Raw genomic sequence first — 21,045 nt, 5'->3', positions numbered from 1 at the left:
GATGGAGGGGGACCCAGGTTTGGGGAAGGTTGGGGCGAAAGGCAGTAAGTTGGAGACAGGCTGGCTTGAGTCGGAGGTATCTGTCTGTGGGCTTCTGAAAGTAAATCCAGGAAGCAGCTAGAAAGGCAAGTTTTATGGAGAAGGAGGCAGAGGGTCAGAGGGGTTGTTTTAGCCAACTTTTCCCAAAGCTGGGAAGGGGCCACATCAAGATCTGAACCTGGATCTGTTGCCTTCCAAAGTCTGTTCGCTTGTAGTGAGGGACCAGCAGAGATGCAGCCCCTTTCTCTCTCCCTAGGGGTCCTGGATTCTGGGCTTGGCAGAGAGACCAGCATCCTTTACCCAAGAAGGAGTTGGGGCTCTTTCTCAGGACAATTGCAGGATCCTTCTCCTGAGAGCCCGGCAGCCTCAGGGACTCTGCAGGCAGGATTTTCAAGCCCAGACTCCTTCTCTGTAGAGGGACCATCTCCAACCTGCTGCAGCCTTCCTGATCCTCTAACACCAGGGAGGCCCTATGAGCTGCCTGGAGCCAACACCAACTGAAGGCTGACTGTGTGCAGGTCTACTGCCCAGAACTCGACAGGCTGTGTCTCATCTAATCCTCACAACACCCCTTCCAGGAAGGTGCTCGTATTACTGTTTCCATTTTACAGACGAAAAAAACCAACCAAATCTTCCAGAGGTGAAAGGCCTTATTGCCTCCAATGGGGATGGGTGGTGGAATAGGGTTTGGCTGCAAGGCTCACCCCCTCTCCGGGTTGGGGGGCCATGGCTACTCGCCCAGCCCCGTCTGTAAAGTGAGGCTTTGTCTAGGAACCCCAGCCCCACCACAACACCCCCACCGCCACCACGGACTTCAGGTCTGCATTCCCAGCTCCCAGGACTTTCCCCGATGTCCCCGCCCTCCCCTCTTTCTGTTCCTCACGGCCCAGCTCCCTCGGGAACAGCCAGGCCTGCCCCCTCCCCCTCCCGGGCTGTGTTCCTGGCAGCTCTGCCGCCCTGGGCTCTGGTCCGGGGGTGGTCCCTGGCAATGAGGGGGGCAGGCAGAAGCTGAATCAATAGGGGTAAGATGCGGGACATCCAGAGATTCCCCCAGACCCCCACCTCCGGGTCCACTCTGCTCCAGGCTAGGGTGGGCAGGACCCTTTGGAAAGGGGTGGTTTGAGGTTTTAATCACTTTATCAATGTTTGTTTGTGTAATTCAGCCCTGAGATGCTTTTCCCTCCATCTGTCCCCGCCATCTGCTCCCATCAGGATTTTCCAAACCATTTGGGACCTAAGAGGGAAGGGTGGGGGCTGTACCTCCGAGGGGGCTGGGGAGGGGCTAACACCATCTATCTCACGGAGAAGTTCCAGAGAGGGGCTTCGGCTCCTGAGTCACATGGAACTGGGTTCAAGTTCTGGCTTTGTCCCTTTCTTGCTGTATTACCTTGGGCAGGTGACTTCACTTCTGTGAGCCTCAGTCACCACATCTGTAAAATGGCAGTCACATTACTGACTCCTCAGGATTGGTTTGAATAAAGGAGGTAACATACACAAAGCACTGCATATTGTAGGTGCTCAAGAGACCTGCAGTCCCCTCTCAATTCACCCCCCACCTGTTTCTCTCTGGCATCCCTGGAGCTGGTCCCTCTGTAATGCTAGAGGAGGGTGGCTACCTCTGTTTTCTGCACCCCTCACCTTACTCCTCAGATGCGGGGGCACCTCCTCCCCTGGGACTTGCTCTTTCTTCCATCTGCCATGGACCTGCCTATGGCACGATTCTCTCAGTGACCCCTTTCTGCATTCACCTCCCTGCTAGATCCCTCCATCTGGGGTGAGAGGGGCTAAGTGTCATCAGCAAGGACAACACTCACCCCTACCCCTGCAACAAGACTCCATAGACCCCTTCAGATCTTCAGAGTTCCAAGGCCACTGATGCCTCATCTGTATGTATGCTCATGTCCAGGATTTCCGCCCTGAGGGGCCAGTGAGGCAGCAAGCAAGGCCTGTCTTGTCTGTGCTCTGGTTAGAGTTTTTGATGGGGGATCAAGGCACCCAGGTCACATGTCTAACCTTTCTGCTCAGAAAGGGGAAGAGATTTACTTGTTCCAGGTCACCCAGAGTGAGGGGCCCAGGCCTTCTGACAGCTGCTCCTCTGCCCCCCTTTTCTGGGCTATACCTTGGGGCACTAGGTCATGGGTCATGGTGTCTAGTTTGGGGAGCCCCAAGCCTTTCCCTTTGGCTTAGGGGGGCTCTCAGTGCTTATTAGGCCCCCAGGAAGGGAGCAGTGGCTGATGGGAAGTAGCCAGCAGCGCCAAAACAGCCCAAACTCTGCCCTCTCCCTGCCCCTCACCATACTCATTAGACGTGCAGGAAATGTCAAAGGGATGTGGGGTGCCCAGGGTGAGGAGAAGACATGACCTTGTCTTCAGAAGCCCTCTCTATTGAAAGACAGGATGCAGACTGGGGGTCTATAGGGAAGAGCATCAGAGACACTCTCACAGAGAAGAAAAACAGAAGTAGGCTCCTGAGAGGCTGAGCCAAGGAGTCAGCCTACAGGAGGTAAAACTGGTGGGGCAGGGGTTGGGGACCAGGAGTGGGAGGAAGCAGAGTGGCTGAGCAGCCCCAAGTGGTGGAAAACTGAGACCCCACAAGGATGGATCCATACCAGGCTGGAAAGATTTTCAAGCCTCAGGAAGGGGAGAGAGGAAGGAGGAGGAGGGAGAAGAGGGACCAGGGACTGAGGCAGTGGTAGTGGCTGCAGGTCAGGTTCCTCTCCCCACTCTAAGGGAGGTGATCCTCCAGGCCTAGTGGGGAGAGGGGAGGGAGCTTGTCACCTGAGGGGCCTGAGTGGCAAGTCTTTCCCCGCTCTCAGGTCCTTAGGCAGGAGGCAGCTGGGAACCACCCATGCATGTCTGGCACCTCCGCAGGGGTCCCAACACCAGAGCTAAGGCACACAGAGGAGCTGATGTTCTGGAGGGTGCAGCTACCCTACTCCTTGCAACCTGGTTCCCCAGCTCCTCCAGCTGAGACTCCGCAGTTGCCCTCCAGAAGGAGACTAAGGCTACACTTCAATCACCTGAGACGCTTGTCCTGAAAACATGGAGGTGGAGTTCAGTTTGAGCCCCGGCGAGCCAGGAGGGTCCCAGCTGCTGCCAGGGAAGTGGAAGGAGCTATCCAGTCAGATGACAAATGCTGTCACCTCACCTTCATAGTAGATCCAGAAAGCAGACCCTTCTGTCCACTCTGGTCATCTCTCACCCTGAGATTGTGGCCCCCTTATCCCACTTTTGCCCCCACTCCTCAAAGTCTGTTGAGGCCAAAATGCCTGAGTAAGTTGACCTGAAAGTCAGACCCTTCCATTCTGCTCAAAGCCCCAAGAGCTTCCCATCTCACCTGGAATAAAACCTGAAGTCTTTGGCATGGTTCTAAGCACTGTCACCATCCCAACCTCTGCACACTGATCTCAACTTTTCCCGAAACATTTATCTAATATATTATAGGATTAATTTGTATATTATATCCATTCCTTACTGTCCACTCTTTCCTGGAACAGTGCTGGGCACAGAACTAGTGCTTGATACATGTTCATGCAACGAATGGATGAGGGCACATGGATTCAAGTCCAAGCCCGCTTGCTCATGTGAGACATTGGAAGAATCATTTAACCCCTCTGAACCTCAGTTTTCTCATGTGTGAAGTGGGAACAATAAGGACCATCCCTTAGAAATAGAGAAAGGACAAAATTGGAGCCCAAGATGTGGGGATTATAGCCGAGGCTGGGGGAAGGAGGATGCAGCCCCCATCCTGGCAAGAGGAGCTGTGATAGGGGTCAGTGATCCTGGAGAGGGGCTGTCTCTCCACAGGCAGGGAGTCTACACAGCTCAGAACTCCCCAGGCTGGAGATGGTCTCCAGCCCTCACATATCGCAATCTTGTACAGGCATTGGCTGGGGAGGGAGTAAAGGGGTTTCTTGATTGGAGTGGGGAGGGATGGGAGGAGCAATTTAGATCAGTGTTAGGAGGTGGGATTCATTCTAAGAGGGGTCCTGGGCAGGAGATCCGGAGTGGTGGGGAGGGGCCAATAAGGCAGAGGTGGGGTAGGGGGCGTGTCTGGCCCCCCGAATACCTCACGAACTGGAGGAGTAGGTGCTGCCCTCGGTGTGAAGAGCTCAGTTAGTTCCGAAGTTGGAGGCCCTGGGGCCAGAAGGGTGCCTATCGAAAACGCCCAGGATCCGAATTCTGCCCTCGGAGCGACGTGAGTCTCTGCGCCCAGGTAGGGATCGGGGAGACAGGCGGGTGGAGCGGTCTGGGCTTGTCCCGGCTTAGGGAAGAACTCTGGGCACTAACCCACCACCCCATTCAGGCTACCTGAGTCGAGATGCCGAGGAGATGAGAATTTCTTTCTTCCTTCCCCGGCGAGGTGCTCCCTAGTGAAGGGGGCCGGGGAAGTGAGGGCTTCCCCTTCCCTCTCCTGGGCAGGGGCGGAGGCGGAGCCTAGCGCGTCTCCCCGCATCCCCAGGGCTGGAGGGAAAAGGGAGGAACGGGGACCCCCCCAAGGGAGGGGCTCCGGGGCGAACGCTGCGGGGCGTCTCCCTCTCAGTCCCGCCCCCCGCCCCCCGCCCGCCCTCCGGCCGCCTCTGCCGCCGCGCGCCGCAGCAGCGCCGCCTTTCCTGCGCAGTCGGTGTCTCCGCGTCGCTGGGTGAGTGGGGGCCCCTCGACCGGGGTTGGGGGTTGTAAGGAGGGGGCGTCCTGGAGATAGAGGGCCACGTCTAGGGCTCCCCAACCCCGCCGCTCCCGTGCTTCTCGGGAATCCTCCCTCTGGGGGCGTAGGTAGTGGGGGCTCCCCGGGGAAACACGGCGCTCTCCAGGGTCCTGACCGCCGAGTGGACAGTCCGGGTAGCCGCGCTTCGGCCGCCTCGGAGCGCCCCCTCTAGGAGGGGCCACGCGCCCGGCGCTCTCTGAGTGCTGAAAGAATTGAGGCGGGGGCCAGGGCGAGAGCTGGGGAGAGGCTTGGAGAGAATTTCCAAGGCGGGTTTCTTAGACCGAGCTTAGGTCCTTCCCATTTGGGGGACTGGAGGGTCTTTGCCGAGACAGCAGACTCTTCTACCTCCCTCGTTTCCAAGCCTTCCAATTGGGGAGGGGGGCAACTCTCAGGGTGCCAGGGAGGAAGGGGCACTGGAAGACCTCTCCTGCCCAGAATGTCTCTCTGCCCCCGCCCAGATGACCCAGTTCCTCGGACCTTGAGGAGGGGACTAAGGGACACACTCTGCTGCCCTGGCCCCAGGCGTTTCTCAGTCCCCTCCCACACACTTGTTCAGTGGGTCCTCAGCCTAGGGCAGAAGAGGCTGATTTAGAAAGGAGGGCCACTAACTTACAGAAAAATGCATGTGACACACTGCTGTGGACACACACAGGTCCCCCAAATGACCACACAGGCACAACCCCCTCACACTGTGATGGGTGCATACCTAATCACATACACATATATGTACCTGCACAGATATGGATTGAAACACGGGGAGAAAAATGCAATCGGAAACCAGCGACACACATGCATACATGAGCACATGCACTCACACAGGCTCACCCACATGTACACAGAGCTTAGTGCACACACAAGGAAACCCCCCCCCACCCCGCTCTGTCTCACAGCCCCAAGCTAGGGGGCGATTCACCTGCACACACCCCTGCATCCCTGCCCAGAACTGCCTGGCTGTCTCCTCTCCAATGCTTCCCCCTCAGCCCTCCAGTCTAACCTCCTGCACTGAGGAGACCTTTCTGGACTAGATGAAGGGTAAGTGTTGGGGGAGGGTTGACTGGCTAGGGGGTCTCCCTGGAAGAGGGCACACTTGGAGGTCTGCGAAGGGCTGCAGCTCCCTCTCCTGGCACCTGGTAGCATCCCTGGGTAAAGAAAGAAAGGTGGCAAGGGTGCCTGAGGGTCTCACGTGCAGCTGGCTATGTGAAAGGTGTCAGCATGAGAGCTGGCTTGTGATGGCATGTGTGAGACATGTGGGGTCATGGGTTGATTATCTTGATGCATAGGGTATTGGAGTTGTGCGTGCCTGGTGCCATGCCAGTACGTGTGAGTTGTGGAGCAGAGAGAATGTTGTCATGTGTGGACGCATGCTGACCCTGGGTGGGTGTGTGCTGGTATGTGAGTGACATGGGACCTAGTGTGTGGATGTGGTGAGCTGTGTAGCATAATATGTATCAATATATATTCGTTTGCTTATTGTGCATGAATCTTGAGGCATCTGGATACATGTAAATCGTTTTTATTTATTTTAACACTCAGGTAGCACTTATATGTCTGGCATCTTTCTAAGTGTTTCACATGTATTAACTAATTTAATCCCCACAACAATAATGAAGTAGATACCATTACCCTCACTTTACAGATGAGGCAGAGAGAGTTTAAGGAATTTGCCCAAGGTCACATAGCTGGTAAGAAGCAGAGCTGGGATCCAAACCCAGGTGGTCTGGCTCTGGTGCCCAGACGAACACTTACCTTATGCTGCCCCTTGTCAGGCCCATGTGTGCGGGAGGGCAAACAGGTCAATGTCTGGGCTGCAGGTGTATTTTATGTGAACAGGCTTCTGTGAGGCAGTGAGGGGGCAGTGGGTAGGAGGGAGGAGGACCAGAAGGCTTTTCTGTACTTCCCTGGGCAGCTCTGGGAGTCAGCCCTGTCGCTCCATAGCTCTGTGTCCTGAACCAGGTCACCTCACTTCCCTGAGCCTGCCTTCTCATCTGTAAAATGGCCTAATCCCCAGGCTTCACTTCGTGAGGGTGAAACAGTGTACACCTGTGAGGGCTCAGTGGCTGGTGCTGAGAAGGGCCTCAGTAAAGGTGAACTCCCTTCTCTTCCTCTGTTTCCAGGTCTGTTCCCTGGGGAGTAGAAGGTCTGGGGAAGTGGTGTGAAGCTCACACAGAGGCAGGGTGCCAGGGTGTGTGCAAGCTGTGACCTTGGGCCAGCTCCTATCTCTCACTGGGTCAAAAGAGAGGCCAGGGTGACTGATGCCTGGGGGTCCTCCTGGAGTGGGATCAAGGGGCCAGGAGGATCTGACCACTCCTCTTTGTCCTTTGACACCCTTGGGGACCCAGGTAGGACTTGGCTTGGCTGCCATGGGCAAGCAGAACAGCAAGCTGCGGCCAGAGATGCTGCAAGACCTGCGGGAGAACACGGAGTTCTCGGAGCTGGAGCTGCAGGAGTGGTACAAGGGCTTCCTCAAGGACTGCCCCACAGGCATCCTTAACGTGGATGAGTTCAAGAAGATCTACGCCAACTTCTTCCCCTACGGTGACGCCTCCAAGTTCGCCGAGCATGTCTTCCGCACTTTTGACACCAACAGCGATGGCACCATCGACTTCCGGGAGTTCATCATTGCACTGAGCGTGACCTCACGTGGCCGCCTGGAGCAGAAGCTCATGTGGGCCTTTAGCATGTATGACCTGGACGGCAACGGCTACATCAGCCGCGAGGAGATGCTGGAGATCGTGCAGGTGGGTCCCTCAGAATGCCAGGCCCAGGGCCCAGCAGCTTGTACCCACCGTCCCTTTTCATCCTCTCGACAGTCCTTGTGGGTAGGTAGTGGCAGGTGCTACTCTTACCACCCATTAAAAAAAGTCTTTAATAGGAAGTAATTTCCTACTTAAAATAAGTTGAGAAAACTTCTCTATACCCTTTACCCAGCTTCACCAATTAACATTTCACCACATTTGCTTTATCATTGTGTGTGTGTGCGTGTGCGTGTGTGTAATGTTTTATTGTTGTTCTGCACATGACTCTCTACCCCTGAATATATCAGGATAGATTTCCTAAGAACAGGGACATTCTCTTATATAACTCATAATATGATTATCAAAGTCAGGACATTTAACATAGAAACAATGCTATTATCTAACTTACAGACCATATTCCAATTCTGCCAACAGTCTCAATAATGTTCTTTACAGCATTTTTTGTCCTAGTCCGAGATCACGCACTGCATTTAGTCATCATATCTCTCTAGGCAGCTTTAATCTGTAACAGTTCTTCAGCCTTTCTTTGTGTTTCAAGACTTGACATTTCTGCAGAGTACAGGCAGTTATGTTTCATTGATCCTCATTTACTCAGAAACAAATGCTCAGAGAGGTAAAGACATTTGCTTGAGGCCACCCAGCCTGTGAATGGGCCACCTGGCTCCACTGCCCACATTCCATCTGCGTACCCAGCCACCTTCCAACTAACTGATTGAGAGCAGACTAAGAGCCTAGTACTGAGTGAGATGCTTATACCCGTGAACTGAGTGCATCCTTACAACCCCATGAGGCTCAGAGAGGTGAAGTAGCTTGCCCAAGATCACAAAGCATCTAAGTGGAGTCAAGTTCAAATTGGCCACCACTCAATACTGCCTCTTGAAAGGGGTCTGGCTTCAACTCTCAGATTGCTCATCTGTAAAATGGGAATGGTGAGGCTGATCTCACGGGGAGATTTGAGGACCCGATATGAATGTCCTTTCTCAGTACAGATTTAAATAAGACTATATTAGCTTTATCTCAAAAAACTTCCAGAGGTGCCCCCTCCCCTCAGCAGCATTGAGGTCCATCAGGGCTCTGATTCTATTTTATCTATCCAGTTTCTTGTTCACTTTTTTCCTGAGCCTCTGTTTCTTCACCTGTAAAGTGAAGATGTTAACCCCCTACTTCCAAGGCTACTGTGGATATGAAGCAGGACAGGGACTCCAGCAGAGGGCCCGGAATATAATTGATATTCAGTAAACATTAGTGATCGTCAGTTATTATTTTTCCCTCCGCACATTCTCTGCTCTAGCCAGAATGGCCTTTTCCACGTCCTCGGAATGTGCCCTGTGTAATCTTGCTGCACCATTTTGCACACGGTCTTGCTTCCTTGCCTTCTGCCTCTCTGAATCCTTTCCCGTCTGGTTCCTCAGGTCTGCTGACTGTTCCCCCTCCCAACTCATCCAGCCCCTAGTGGACTCTTGACTATGGTTTCTGGGTCTGCTCTCTCTAGCTAGAGTAGAATGGGCTGTCTTGGGATGTGGTGCCCTCCCTATGACTGTCACTAGTGGGAAAGTCTTAAAGTTTGTCAACGACTCCCATGGGCCAGGCATTAACTGCTGATGGATAGTGGGGAGTTCTGGGGGTCCTGGTGGAAGGGTGGAGGTAGCCAGGATGGTGGATGATCATTCAGGGATTGGGCAGCAGCTGGATACCAACCAATCTGGAGGAAGTTCATGTTTTACCATTTAGTGTGGTTGCACTGGTGTATACTGGTAAATCTCACCCTTGCTGGAAGTGCCAAGCCCAGGGCACTGGTCTAGCCAGCCCCATTCTTTGGGCATCCTCGGGAACCCTTCCTGGCTGGCCTCTGCTATCTAGACCCTGATTTCCTTCATGGCAGTCCAGCAGCTCCAGATGGTAGGTGCAGACAGAACTCTGCAAACCCAAGTGACTGATTAATTACAAGTCAGCTCCAGTGAAACAATGAGTGAGTAGCAATTCCAGACAATTAATTAGGAGGCCCAGGAGAAGGGTTGTCACAAGAGGAGCAGTCACTCTCTAAGTTACTCGCTCAGTCCTTCTCAGGATGCAGCCCTGTGTCAGGGGGCGGGCACACTGGAAGGGAAGAGACTGCACCTCGGCCTCTTGGGGCTCCCACTCTGCTGGGAGAGACAAGTGTCCAGACCACACTGACCAGCTCGGAGATGGGGGTGTTAAGGTGACAGCTGGGAGTCTAGGACGCTGAAGGGCAGGGAAGATCTGAGGATGTGGTGGATGAGTAATGATTATAATTTGAGCTGTTGTTTACTTACTGTAGCCAACTACACACATTATCTCATTTAATACTCCAGACAATCCTAATGAGAGAGAGAGAGAGAGATCATTACCCCCATTTTACGGATGAGGAAACTGAGGTTAAGTACTTATCCAAGGCTACACAGCAAGTAAGTAGTGGAACCAGATGCCACTCCTGGTCCACCTTACTTCAAAGTCCCCGCTTTGAGGAGTCATCAGCACTCCATAAGCATCTATCCAGCAGCCAAGAGGGAGGGGATTCTAATACAGTCTCTGTCATCAATTCCTTTTCTGAGCCTCGATGTCTTACCTGAAAGGTGGGGATCTTGATACCTGCTCTTCATGGCTGTTGTGAGATTGAGAATAATGTATGTAAAGTACCTCCTACATAGTGCCTGTAAATGGTAGCTAGTGTTATAGTTCCAGGCAGAGGCTATATGCTGGGAAACCTGAAAGGCCCAGGGGTGTTTGGTTGTGGCAGAATCACCTACCAGGGGAGGCCTGATGAGACGTCACAGGGACCAGAGTGTGAAGTGCCTTGAAAGCCCAGGGCCAAATGTTTGGATTCAGTAACAGAGGGCAGTGGGAGGTGCCAATCGCTTTTAAACAGGGGAGTCCCTGCCAAATGCCAGGCACTGTGCTAAATTCTGGGGATATGGGCACTAGCTAGATGTCTGTGGTCCCTATCTGTTTGCTAGGGTGAGGAGCAATCCTTCAAAGGCACAATTACTTCCAGAGGTGTCCCCAAAGGAGGCTCTAGGGTAGCACATGGGCCCTGACCCAGCCGGGATCAGAGAAGACTTCCCTAAGAAAGCTCTGTGTAAGCCCAGCCCCAAGGAGGAGTGGGAGGCAGCAGAAGGAGCGTGGGGCAGCATCCAGAAGGAGCTGGGTGCACAGCGGGCCTGAAGGGAGGCCTGTGTATGATGGGAATGAGGGGGCGTCCCCTGGGCGGGGGACATGGCGGTGGAGACTGTGTTTGGAAAGAGATTTCAGAGGCAGCGTGGGGAAGGTCTGGGGGAGAGAGGCCAGAGGAGACCACTGTGGAGGCTGAAGCCGGATGTGGGGCTAGGGAGGTTTATAGGATGGGAGAAGGAAAGCTTCTTGGAGGAGGCATCAGTAGCAGAATGCTGGCAGATTGAGGGGACTGGTCTGGTTCTTGAACTCCGGGGTGCTGGGACGCAGCCCACAGACCAAGCCCTATGTTCTCTGTGTACATTTACCGCAAAAACCCCTCCTACGAGGCGCCTCCAGAGCTCCTGTATCTGGAGGCTGCAGTCTTCGGCCCGGCAGAGTCCAGGTTGTCTCCGCCCCCAGCAGATGCTTATACACGTTTATATGCATAATGTCCCTCGTCCCGGTGGACCCAGCTGCCTCCGCCCCTCCAGCCCTCAGGTCTGCTCTGCGCCCCCTGCCAGTCACAGTGGCATCGCAGCCCAGCGCCACCCTCTCCGCCCAGCGCCCCCTGTGGGCCATCCAGCTCGCGCCGCCCGGAGCCCCAGAGTTTCTGAGAAGCAGCTCTCCTAATCTGGTAGTCACCCCGAAACCTGAGACCCCGGGCACAAGCTCCTAGGCCCGGCGTTCCTGACCCTTCGCCATCTGGGCCCCGATGGCTTCCAACCATGTCTCCTGATCCTCTGCATTCAGCCACCCCCAAATTCTCTGCGCCTACTCGGAGCTTCCCGCTTCGGGGCCTTTGTACATGCAGATCCCTCTGCCAGCAATTCGTTTCCCATCGAAAGTTCCAAGGGAATTTGGTCAGGGCTCTCTCCAATAGCCCCTTCTGGGAAGCCTTCCCAGTCACTCCTTCCAGAACCCCTCCAGTGCCCCAAGCCCCTGTCACCCTCTCTCGGCCTCATCTTGCCCGTCAGCGCACCTGGCGGCATTTTAGAAAGTTGGGGGTGGAAGGCTCAGGCAGGCTCCGCTCACTCACTGCCTTCCCTTCCCGCCCCCCAGGCCATTTACAAGATGGTTTCGTCCGTGATGAAGATGCCGGAGGATGAGTCGACCCCAGAAAAGAGGACTGAGAAGATCTTCCGCCAAATGGACACAAATAACGACGGTAAGGACGCAGGGGCGGGGCGGGGCGGGAGCCACTCCCCCTTCCTCTCCCGCGGCTCTGCTCTGCCTCCCCTTGCTTTGCTGCCGCCTTCTCTCTCATCACTGCTCCCCTCTCCCGCAGGCAAGCTGTCGCTGGAGGAGTTCATCCGCGGGGCCAAAAGCGACCCGTCCATCGTGCGTCTGCTGCAGTGCGACCCTAGCAGCGCCTCCCAGTTCTGAGCGAGAGGAGCCAGGTTTCCCCTCCCCGCCTTCACTGGCCCTCTCCCGGCACTCAGCTTCCTCGCCCTTGTGTCTATCCAGGCTGGGGGTCAGATTGCCACCCCCCAGGGTCTGCACTCTGCGGGGCATATGGAGAAAGCAACCCTGAAGGCCCCCCACGGCCCAAGCCAGCAAGTGGCTAGCACCCTCCCAATCCAAGAGGCAATATCTCCCTTCGGCAATGATGGAGGCACATGCTCTGGTTTGGTCTGTCCCTCAGAGTCAGCCCTCCCTTACCTAAACCTCAGAACTTCAGCCATCCCTCCCCTCCACGCCCTGCCCCTGTCCCCAACACACACACAGTCATGAGGCCAAACTTCCCTCCCTCAACCAGGGGAGATTTCCCCTACCTCCACCCCGACCCCTGCAGACAGCCTGGGTGGAGCTGGGAATAATACCCAGGTAAGGAGCCTGTCTTTATTTGGAGGGGAGAGAAAGATTCCAGAGGTGTGGGGGGGTTGGAGGAAAAACCTTCCTTGCGCTGTCCTTCCCTGCAGGAGGGCCTCAACCCTTCCTGCTCCAGCCCCTGTTGGCCTGGAGGCCATGATGCAAAAGGAAAATCTCCTGGTTCCAGACCGCCCCCTACCGTGGGTCCCATGCAGCCCTGCTTGTATCTCAGCACTTGGATGAAAACAAACCCACTGACCCCTGTGTGAATCTTGCCTCTTCAGCCACACACACAGGCCCACAGACAGATGGGCAGACACACCTAGAGCCTCACCCACAGTGTCTTGTGTAGGAAAGAAACACAGGCCCCCCAGCCGAGCCCTCTCCCCAGCTGCATGCATCCATGTGGAGCATCTTTGTTCTTTTTAATAACTTCAGAATAAAGTCTTGTTTCAGTGCAGTGAGCTGGGTGGCTGGGGGAGGGAGTTGAAAGCCCCACCCAGGTTCTGGAGTGGCCATTGAGCCTTCTTGGCTGGCTCCAGGAATCCTGGCCTGATCACAGTGCAGACTTGGTTGCAGGGCCCCAGTGGCCAGGGCGCCTGGGTGAGGCATCAGCTGTCAGAGGGTCAGTGGCTCAGAGCTGGTGTAACTCAGCAGGTCTCGGACCTCCACGGGCTCCGGGCTCTCCTGCATTGGCAGAGACACAGGAGGCTGCCAGGCCTGCTGGGACTGGGTCTGGGACACCCAGAAATAAGGAGGAGGGGGCAATGGTAGGATCTCTGGGGCAAAGGGACATCACTACTCCCCACTGTGCAAGAGCCAGGCCATATCCTTGGAGTGCCCCCAATTCCAGCCCAGCTACCCTTCTCCCTCCCCAAGACTCAGCCTGGGACTTGGGAGAGCCGGGTGTCAGCTGTATGACTTAGCTGGGAGATATGACCTCTCTGAGGTCCCGAGGAGAAAACTATTGACCCAGTTCTCAAAGTGAAGGCCCTGTGCAGAGGAATATGTTCAGGGGTTCCCAGGAAATATGGGAAGTCAGGACTTGGGGGGTGGCAGGCCTTACCAAGCGGTGGTTGCTTTTCCCCAACCAGGGCCTCAGTTTCAGCAGCTGGTGGGCGAGCTGGGCGCAGCGCACGGCAAATACACTCTCTGCCATGCAGAACAGTAATGAGATGCCCCAGAGGCTCAGGCTGGAGCTCTGTGAGGGGACAGGGGGCAGAGATGGCTGCCTAGGGTTGGGGACTAGAGTGTGGGACTCCAAGAACCCCTCCCACCTCTGATGAGCACCTGGGCGTCCCCCCTACCCCCGGCCTAGGCACTCACGTAAATACGTGTGGGGTCGAAGGGACAGTCGGGCGCCAGTGCCAGTAGTTCGGGGCTCCCAGAAGTGCAGGCGGCCAGCAGTGCCCGTCCCTGGGTGGCAAAGGTCACGGCGATCGTGGCCAAGAGGCCAAGAGCACAGGTCAGACAGAGAAGGGCACAGGCCACGCTCGAGCTAAACACTGTCCAGCGCTGGATGGGGGAGGCCACTGGTCAGTGGACATCAGGCTTGGCCCCATGGGTGGATCTGGCCCCCCGAGGGGGTCAGCATCATCCCCTCCAAGCAGGCCAGGCCCTTGGGTGGCTGCTGCCCCCACCCCTACAGCCCCATCCCAGGAGGTGCTACATACCAGGGGCATGCTGGGGAGGTAGCGTGACAACGCGATGACTGCAATGCCTGAGGTGATGACCTGTGGAGGAGGCGAAAGTCAGCCCTGACTCCCCCTGCTGGAGGAGAGTAGGCGGGGTGGTGGTGGTGGTGGTGGTGAGGGCCACTCTCCAATAAAGATTTCACCAATGCCAACTCCAGTCCTCCAAACCCCTACCCTCTGCTTAGCTGTGGCTGAGTTACCTCCATCTGCATGGAGGCACTGCCTCTTCGTGGTTCAGACCTGAAGTAACGTTTCTAAACACAACTGCTTCCTGCCTACAACCTTCCATGACTCCCTACTGCCTGCAGCTGTGTGTCTCAAACAGGGACCTGTGTATCCCAGGGCCGCAGGGCCATGTCACAGGATATATGACACATCTCCCTGGAGTGGAAAAGATCTCGGAAGAAACTAAATAACTGACAAGGAACTAAAAACAAAATTGTTATTGGAAAACAAACCAGGACACCTTATGGCATAGAATTCAAAATCCCTGGGAAAATTTTAAATTATTACTCACAGTGACCCGGCCCCAGTCCTGTGAGTTTCTCAACTCCACCCTGGGCCAGTCTTCTCCCTCACTGCCCTGGATATGGACACCCACACAGAGCCTGCCCTTGATGCTACCTACACAGTGCCCTCTCAGGAATGCCCTTCCTGTTCCTCTTTACCTGCTCTGGTTCTTCCCACTGCGGGCCTCCCGAAGCACCCCAGTCCCAAGAGATGGGCCCACCCCACTGTCTGGCCCAGCAGCTGCCCTCTAGATCTGTTGGGCTCCACTCAGCCAGGCCTCCTCCTTCAGTTCCCTCACTGTACCAGGCATGGGCTGGACCCGTGGGAGGTAGGTGAGATGATGTGGGGTCCAGCAATGCCTTTAATCCACTGTGCAGCCACAGGTGAGTGCCTCAGACTCTCTAGGGTAAGCTCCACTCAGCAAGATGAGCTCAAGGAAAGGACACTGGTGTCAGTCAGAGATTGTTTCAAATGCATCTTGGCTTCTTTGTATCAGCAGGAGGTTGGGTGAATCCGAGTCTAGGTTTCCCCCTCTGTAAAATGGGGCAATAATGGCCCCATGTTGGGATTAACTGAGGAAATAAGGACACAGCTAAAGTTGTCCAGCTCAGAGCCCATCCCTGGTGGACCCCCTAACCCCGAACTCACTGCCTTCCCTGCTTTCCTCACAAGGCTGGTGAGAATAACGAACAGTGATAATAGTAACTTCAGGCGACATCGCACACATCTGCACAGCCCAGCTCTGTCCCACCAACCAGGGCTCTCCTACTTGCTGGGGCCTGTGATCCTTACTCACCCAACCATGGGATCAGCAGGCTGTCTGAGCTTCATTTTGCAGGGAAGGGAACAGGCTTAGAGAAAGATATAAGTCCCTCAGCCAGAAGGTGGCAGGGATGGGACTCAGACACTGATGTGTGGATGCTCCCCAAAGCCTGTGGCCACCTCTGCTGACAGGTGGGAAAGGGCTTTATGAACTTGAGAATACCGGGCCCCTTCAATCATGTATTCATCAAACAGGTACTGACATCTGGTCATGACCATGGCTACCATCTATTGAGCATTTACTATAGACCAGGCCTAATGCTAAGCTCCTGCCAAACTGGTTTTTTTTTGGTCTCCAGAACAAACTCTATCCACTTCCACGTCCACACCTCTGCCAGTCTCTGTATTCGAAGTGCTATCCCGGGCCCCTCTTCTACCTGCTGGCCCCAGCATAACTCATACCTGGGCTATGGTCATTGCAGCCTATCTGTGAACTCTTATTCATCCATCATATCCACCTCAGGGCCTCCACCTCTGTGAACCCTCCCAAGCTGAGCTGATGTTCCTTTCTTCTGTCTAGTGGTGCCTTGACTATTTCCCTATTGTAATAATAATCCTAGCTCACAGTAGTGAGTGCAAACCAGGTACCAGGCACTGTGCTAAGCACTTTATGTGGATGATCTCAATCAGTACTCATCAGGACCCTCTGAGATGGACACTACTACCATCCCCATTTTATAGATGAGGAAGCTGAGGCAAAGAGAGTGTGAGTGACTTGTGGAGTTGATAAGTGGCGGGTTAGCAAGGGGTTAGTGCTCAGGGCACTTTGCCTGCCCACCCCAGGTTCTGGAAGGGGCCTCATCAAAGACCTTCCCAGCTCCCTCCATCCCCCTCCCCCAAGTCATCCTCCCAGCCTGGCCATACCAGGATGGCGGAAGTGACAGAGAGGATGTCGACCACGCAGTATTGCAGAGCCACAGCATTGTGGGGGGCAGCCACGTAGCGCAGTATGGTGCCATGGAGTAGAGCCGCCACGATGAAGCTCACGTGGCCCAGCACCACCAGCACCAGCCCCACCTTCATCAGCACCTTCTGGAAGTCCCCCACACTCAGGCCATCTGTAAGGGACAGGCATGTCAGGGCCATGGGTGGTGCTCATTCTGCCAGACAGAGGAGGAAAGTGAGGCCCTGGCAGGGGTGATGGACATTTGGTTCTAAATCTATTTCTGGGTGACTTGGGGCCAGTAACTTGTCTTCTCTGAGCCTCAGTTTCCTCATCAGGAAAAGGGGTTCACAGTGATTTCATGAGAGTCCTTGGAACTCTAAGGTTGGAAAAGCACACAAATGGGACTTAATAAAGGGTAGCAGTCCTTGTTAAAGAGTTCAAGGTCATGAGCAGCAGGGCCAGGATTGGAATCCAGGTCTCTAGCTCTAGATCCATGATCCTTCCACTAAGCTTCCCATCCACTGATTATTGCATCTATGTACTTGTTATACCAGTGTTCACTGAGTACCTGCTCCATGCCAGGCCTTGAATTGCCATACAGAGCTTGACAGGCACTGTCTAGGCCCCAAGGAGCCCCTCATTCACTGGGCAGGGATCAGGTCCTGCTCAGGATTCAGTTTGGTGGATAGAGCCTGGCACACAGTAGATACTCAACTCACAATTGCTGAACTGACTCAGGGCAGGAAACTCAAGCTTCTGAGCCTCCATTTCCCCATCTGTAAAATAGGAAGAATAATCCTTGTCTCCCAGCAGGGAAAGAGGATCCCATGAGGAGGGGATGGGAAAGTGGGGCACACCCTAGGGGTGCTGGGAAAAGCAAGCTCTGGGTGCAGGGACCCTGGGCAGGGACAAGGTAAGCAGGGGAAGCCAGGGTTACAAGAACATCAGGGACTCAGATGCAGATTCCCTCTGAGTGTCCAAGTGGCTGCTCAGCCCCTATCTACACATCCCCAGGAATTGGGAGCCATCCTCCCAGCTGTTCCAGATCTGTTCTCTGGGTCCTGGCTCTTCCCTGACACACACCACGCTGGACCCCTGGGCACACTGGCCCCCTCACTCTAGCCAGCTCTGTGAGACTGGAAGTCTGGCCTCGCCCCTAGAACTAAACATCCCCTCTTCTTCCTTTAGCTGTTGCTTGTGGTACCTGTGAGTCCCTTCCTAGACGTTAGTGTCCTCAACTTTGGCAGAAAGTGTTGGGTCATATTTCATATATGGGAGTTTTGCAGCAGAGAGAAAGAAAGAAGAAATCCCTAGATTGGATGTTCTTGGGGGCCCTGTGCCAAGAGGAGGTCCTCAGGGAGGGACGGGGCTACTCAGTCACAGCGTGTCTGTGTGATCTTGCACCAGCCTCCCTCCCTTCTGGGCCCCAGATTCCCCACGTGTAAAATGGGAAGGGGTTGGTCTAGCTGGGTCTCTGGGATCCCTGGAACCTGCAGGACCCCCAGGAGCTGCAGCAGGTGGAGGAGAAGCAAAGGGCACACCACGGGCAGTGTGGAGCTGGAATGGCGTCATGAAGATTAACTTCTGGCCAAACAGGAAGGGGCATGGCAGCTTCGTCCCAGGGGCCTGACCCACCTTACCCCATCCACCCACCTACCTGGGAGCCCAGATGGCACCCCGCTCAGGGTTGGGCTCATGAACAACAGCATCTCGGGATCGAGACTTGGTCCAATGGAGGTACAGCGCCAGCGTGGGGCTGTCCCTGGAGCACTGGACAGAGTCACAGGACAGTCTTTGACTTCTCTGTTTTTATGTGACCATTCACGGAGCACTTAGCAATGTGGCTGGCACAATGGTAAACATTTACTCTTAGGAGCTAACTTCATTGGCACCATCGTCCTAGGAGGTGGTGCTACCCTCACCACTTTACAGATGAGGAAACTGAAGCTCACAAGGTCTCTTGGCTACAGAGTGGAGACGTTCCAGGTCTGTCTGCTGCGTAAGAGCAGCATCACTGTGACCAGGAAGCGAGGGGAAGGGGACACATCAGTCCCACTCCTCTGTCTGGATCCTGTTTGCCAATGGCCTTTCCCACCCGGCCTGGTTTGAGGGAGTGGAGGGTATGGAGGCGGGAGTCCTTTACAAGTCGAGGGAGCTAATGGCAGGCAGCCTCTACCTCAGTACTCCCTAGGCTCTGAATCCCCCTCCCTCTGCCCTCCCTTCTGAGCAAGGTGCGGGCGGCTCTCTTCCCACCTGGGGTCCCTCCTCTGCAAGAAAAGAAAGTGGGGACGGGCGAGGAGCCTAAGTGCTCCTTCATCTCGAGAAGATACCAGCAGCCCTCCTCCCTCCAGCTCAGTGCTGGGGAAACTGAGGCCCAGAGCGGAAAGTGGCCCGCAGAGAACGCAGCCTGGCCCCCGGGGTTCCGGGCTCCTACTACAGTGCTCCGCCCCTACCAGAGGGTCTGGGGCGGGTTCGGAAGTCCCGAGCTGTCCTCCGCGGCTCACCCCGGCGCAGGCACATCTCGGCCCCAGCGCGACGTCTCCGCGTCTCCGTGGCGCTTCAGCGGGGCTCCAGACGCCGCGGGCGGCCGGGCAGCCCCGTTCCCATCCTGGTCCGCCGCCTCCGCCGCGGGCTCTGCAGAGCCCGCGCCGCGCCCACTTCCCGCCTCCAACCCTGGGCTCCCGGCGCCCGGCCGGCCTCCCTTCCCGTCACCACTCGGGCGGCCCGGCCCCGGGAGGGCCCTGGCGGCTCGTTTGCATCCTGGGCCGGTCTGACCGGCTGGGCAGCTCTTCCTGGCCCGCCTAGCTGAGTCAAAGTGCTGGCCCCACCCACCCGCGTCCGCCCGGCCAACCCGCCTCCCCCACTCTCAGCCCTGCTCCTCCAGTGATGCCCATTTTACAGATGGAAAGTGAGGCCTATAGGAGTCTCGATCGTCCGGGCTAGGGAGTGAGATGGGGACCGGATGCACGTTAGCTGTGATTGTCCTAATCTGGTGGGCAACTGGACAGGAAAGCCCCAGGGTGAAGGTTGGGAATCACTTCTTTCTAGAGGATGGGGAGGAGTAGCAGTGGGTGGTGAATGAGCACTGGGGGACAAGGGTCTGTCCTCTGCTTGCTGTGTGACCTCAGGCAAATCACCTCTCCTCCCTGCCCTGGCCTGGAGGTCATCTGTCCCCCACACTGAGCAAGGCATGTGTGCCCGCATGGGTGTGTGTGTCAGGGTAGGAGTGGGGTGGCTTTGGGGGTTAGGAGGTCTCTGTTCCTTTATCAGGAAACCAAGGGTAATAATTCCTGTCTCCTAAGGTCGTGGTGAGACAAAATGAGATATAAAAATCAGATAAGAAAAAGCATTGAAAACCCTCTAGAGAATCTTTAAAGACAAAGAGCACATAATAGGAACCTTACTACTCCTGGCTGTTGGTTACCGTGGCCCTTTAAGTGCCAGGATGACCCGAGTCCTACTTTGTCTCATCCTCAGCATCTAGAAAAAGACTCACCCAAGAGCGTCCAGACAGAAGTGGTGGAGTAAGTGGGTCTTGGTGGCCACGTTCTCCAGTGTGGCTAGGCTGTGGCTGCCTGCCCGGGCTCTCTTGGCCCCCAGAGCAGTCCTTTAGGGGGCACTTATGTGATATCTGGGCATCATTAGTTCACAGTCTGCATCCCCTACCTCATTGGTCAGTGGCTTTGAGGGCAGGGGCTGGCTTGACACAGCTAACATGAGATGTCCACTGAATGCGTGTGCCTTGTATATTAGGCATACACAGTTTACTAATGACCAAGTCCATCTCCCAGGGGCTGCCCTGGAGAGCATGTCTGGCCACTGCAAAGCCAATGTCAAACCTCCCATGTGTGTGTACATGAAGCTTCTCTATCAGTCAGTGTTAGGCAGTCCCCTTGATACTGAGCCCATCTGGGGCCATCTGGAATTAGGCTGGGGACCCAGACCTTCTAAATGACTTTGCTTTCAGATGCATAAATGAGGGTTCTTTTTATATCCTTGGAACAAGACTGAGAGTTAAAGATTATTGCTCCATTTTACAGAGGAGGAAATTGAGGCCCAGAAGGATGAAGGGGCTTTTCAAAGAGCACACAGCATATCCCAATGGTTGAGCTGAAACTTGAAATCAGATCTATTTAACTGGGAAGGCTGCTCCTGAGTGTGGGAGGTGGACAGGGAAGACATACCTTCCAGGGAGTGGGCCTGCTCTCTGGGGGCTCTGAGGAGGGAGCTGCCCACTTGTTTCCTGGCCATGGTCCAGCCTTGGTGGCCTGAAATTATTGCTATTTCCCTTCCTTATTGTCAAGCAGCCAAAGTCCATTAGTTGAGCCGCCAAGTGTCCCCTGCCTCCGCCCCACCCGTCTGCACACTGGCTTTGGGTTCTGGGGTTCTGGGCAGAACCCCAGGCCAGAGCACTAGTCCCTTGTCCTCCACCAACTCACTGTGACACCCTGACAGCTCACTACTGTTCCCCGGGGCCTCAGTTTCCCCATATGTCGAATGGAAATAGTGATTGCCTCCCCAGATTTCTGAGGGATAAAAAGACTTGAGAGATAACAGAGTGGGTTGAAACCTAGCCAGAGAAATACAAATAGTAATTCTCTCTCTTCCTGGAGCACTTAACAATCAGGTGTGGTCCAGTACACTTAAACTGGAG

At 55.2% G+C, this 21,045-nt stretch overlaps 2 protein-coding genes across 3 annotated transcripts; one reads left to right on the top strand and one right to left on the bottom strand.

Annotated features, from left to right (window-relative positions):
• Window positions 1-4,664: 4,664 nt before the first annotated feature.
• Window positions 4,665-12,939, top strand: HPCA (hippocalcin). Its single transcript, XM_006196943.4, has 4 exons — window positions 4,665-4,680; window positions 7,083-7,481; window positions 11,730-11,835; window positions 11,956-12,939. Exons 2-4 carry the CDS (start codon window positions 7,104-7,106, stop codon window positions 12,051-12,053), a joined length of 582 nt encoding a protein of 193 aa, XP_006197005.1. The 5' UTR covers window positions 4,665-4,680; window positions 7,083-7,103; the 3' UTR covers window positions 12,054-12,939.
• TMEM54 (transmembrane protein 54) lies at window positions 12,886-19,114 on the bottom strand. Of its 2 annotated transcripts, XM_015240987.3 has the most exons (6): window positions 18,845-19,113; window positions 16,370-16,563; window positions 14,153-14,212; window positions 13,806-13,994; window positions 13,546-13,680; window positions 12,886-13,166 (listed from the first exon to the last, which is right to left on the bottom strand). In XM_015240987.3, the coding sequence occupies exons 1-6, from the start codon at window positions 18,909-18,911 to the stop codon at window positions 13,098-13,100; spliced, it is 714 nt and encodes a 237-aa protein (XP_015096473.2). In that variant the 5' UTR covers window positions 18,912-19,113; the 3' UTR covers window positions 12,886-13,097. The 2 variants fall into 2 exon arrangements, with proteins under 2 accessions (XP_015096473.2, XP_072830951.1); XM_072974850.1 differs by lacking the exon at window positions 13,546-13,680 and having other exon boundaries at window positions 18,845-19,114.
• Window positions 19,115-21,045: the final 1,931 nt, after the last annotated feature.

This window comes from Vicugna pacos, chromosome 13, assembly GCF_048564905.1.
Source record: "Vicugna pacos chromosome 13, VicPac4, whole genome shotgun sequence".
NCBI classification, from domain to species: Eukaryota; Metazoa; Chordata; class Mammalia; order Artiodactyla; family Camelidae; genus Vicugna; species Vicugna pacos.
The sequence above is the reverse complement of the archived record's forward strand: the minus strand, read 5'-3'. Positions and strand labels throughout refer to the sequence as shown.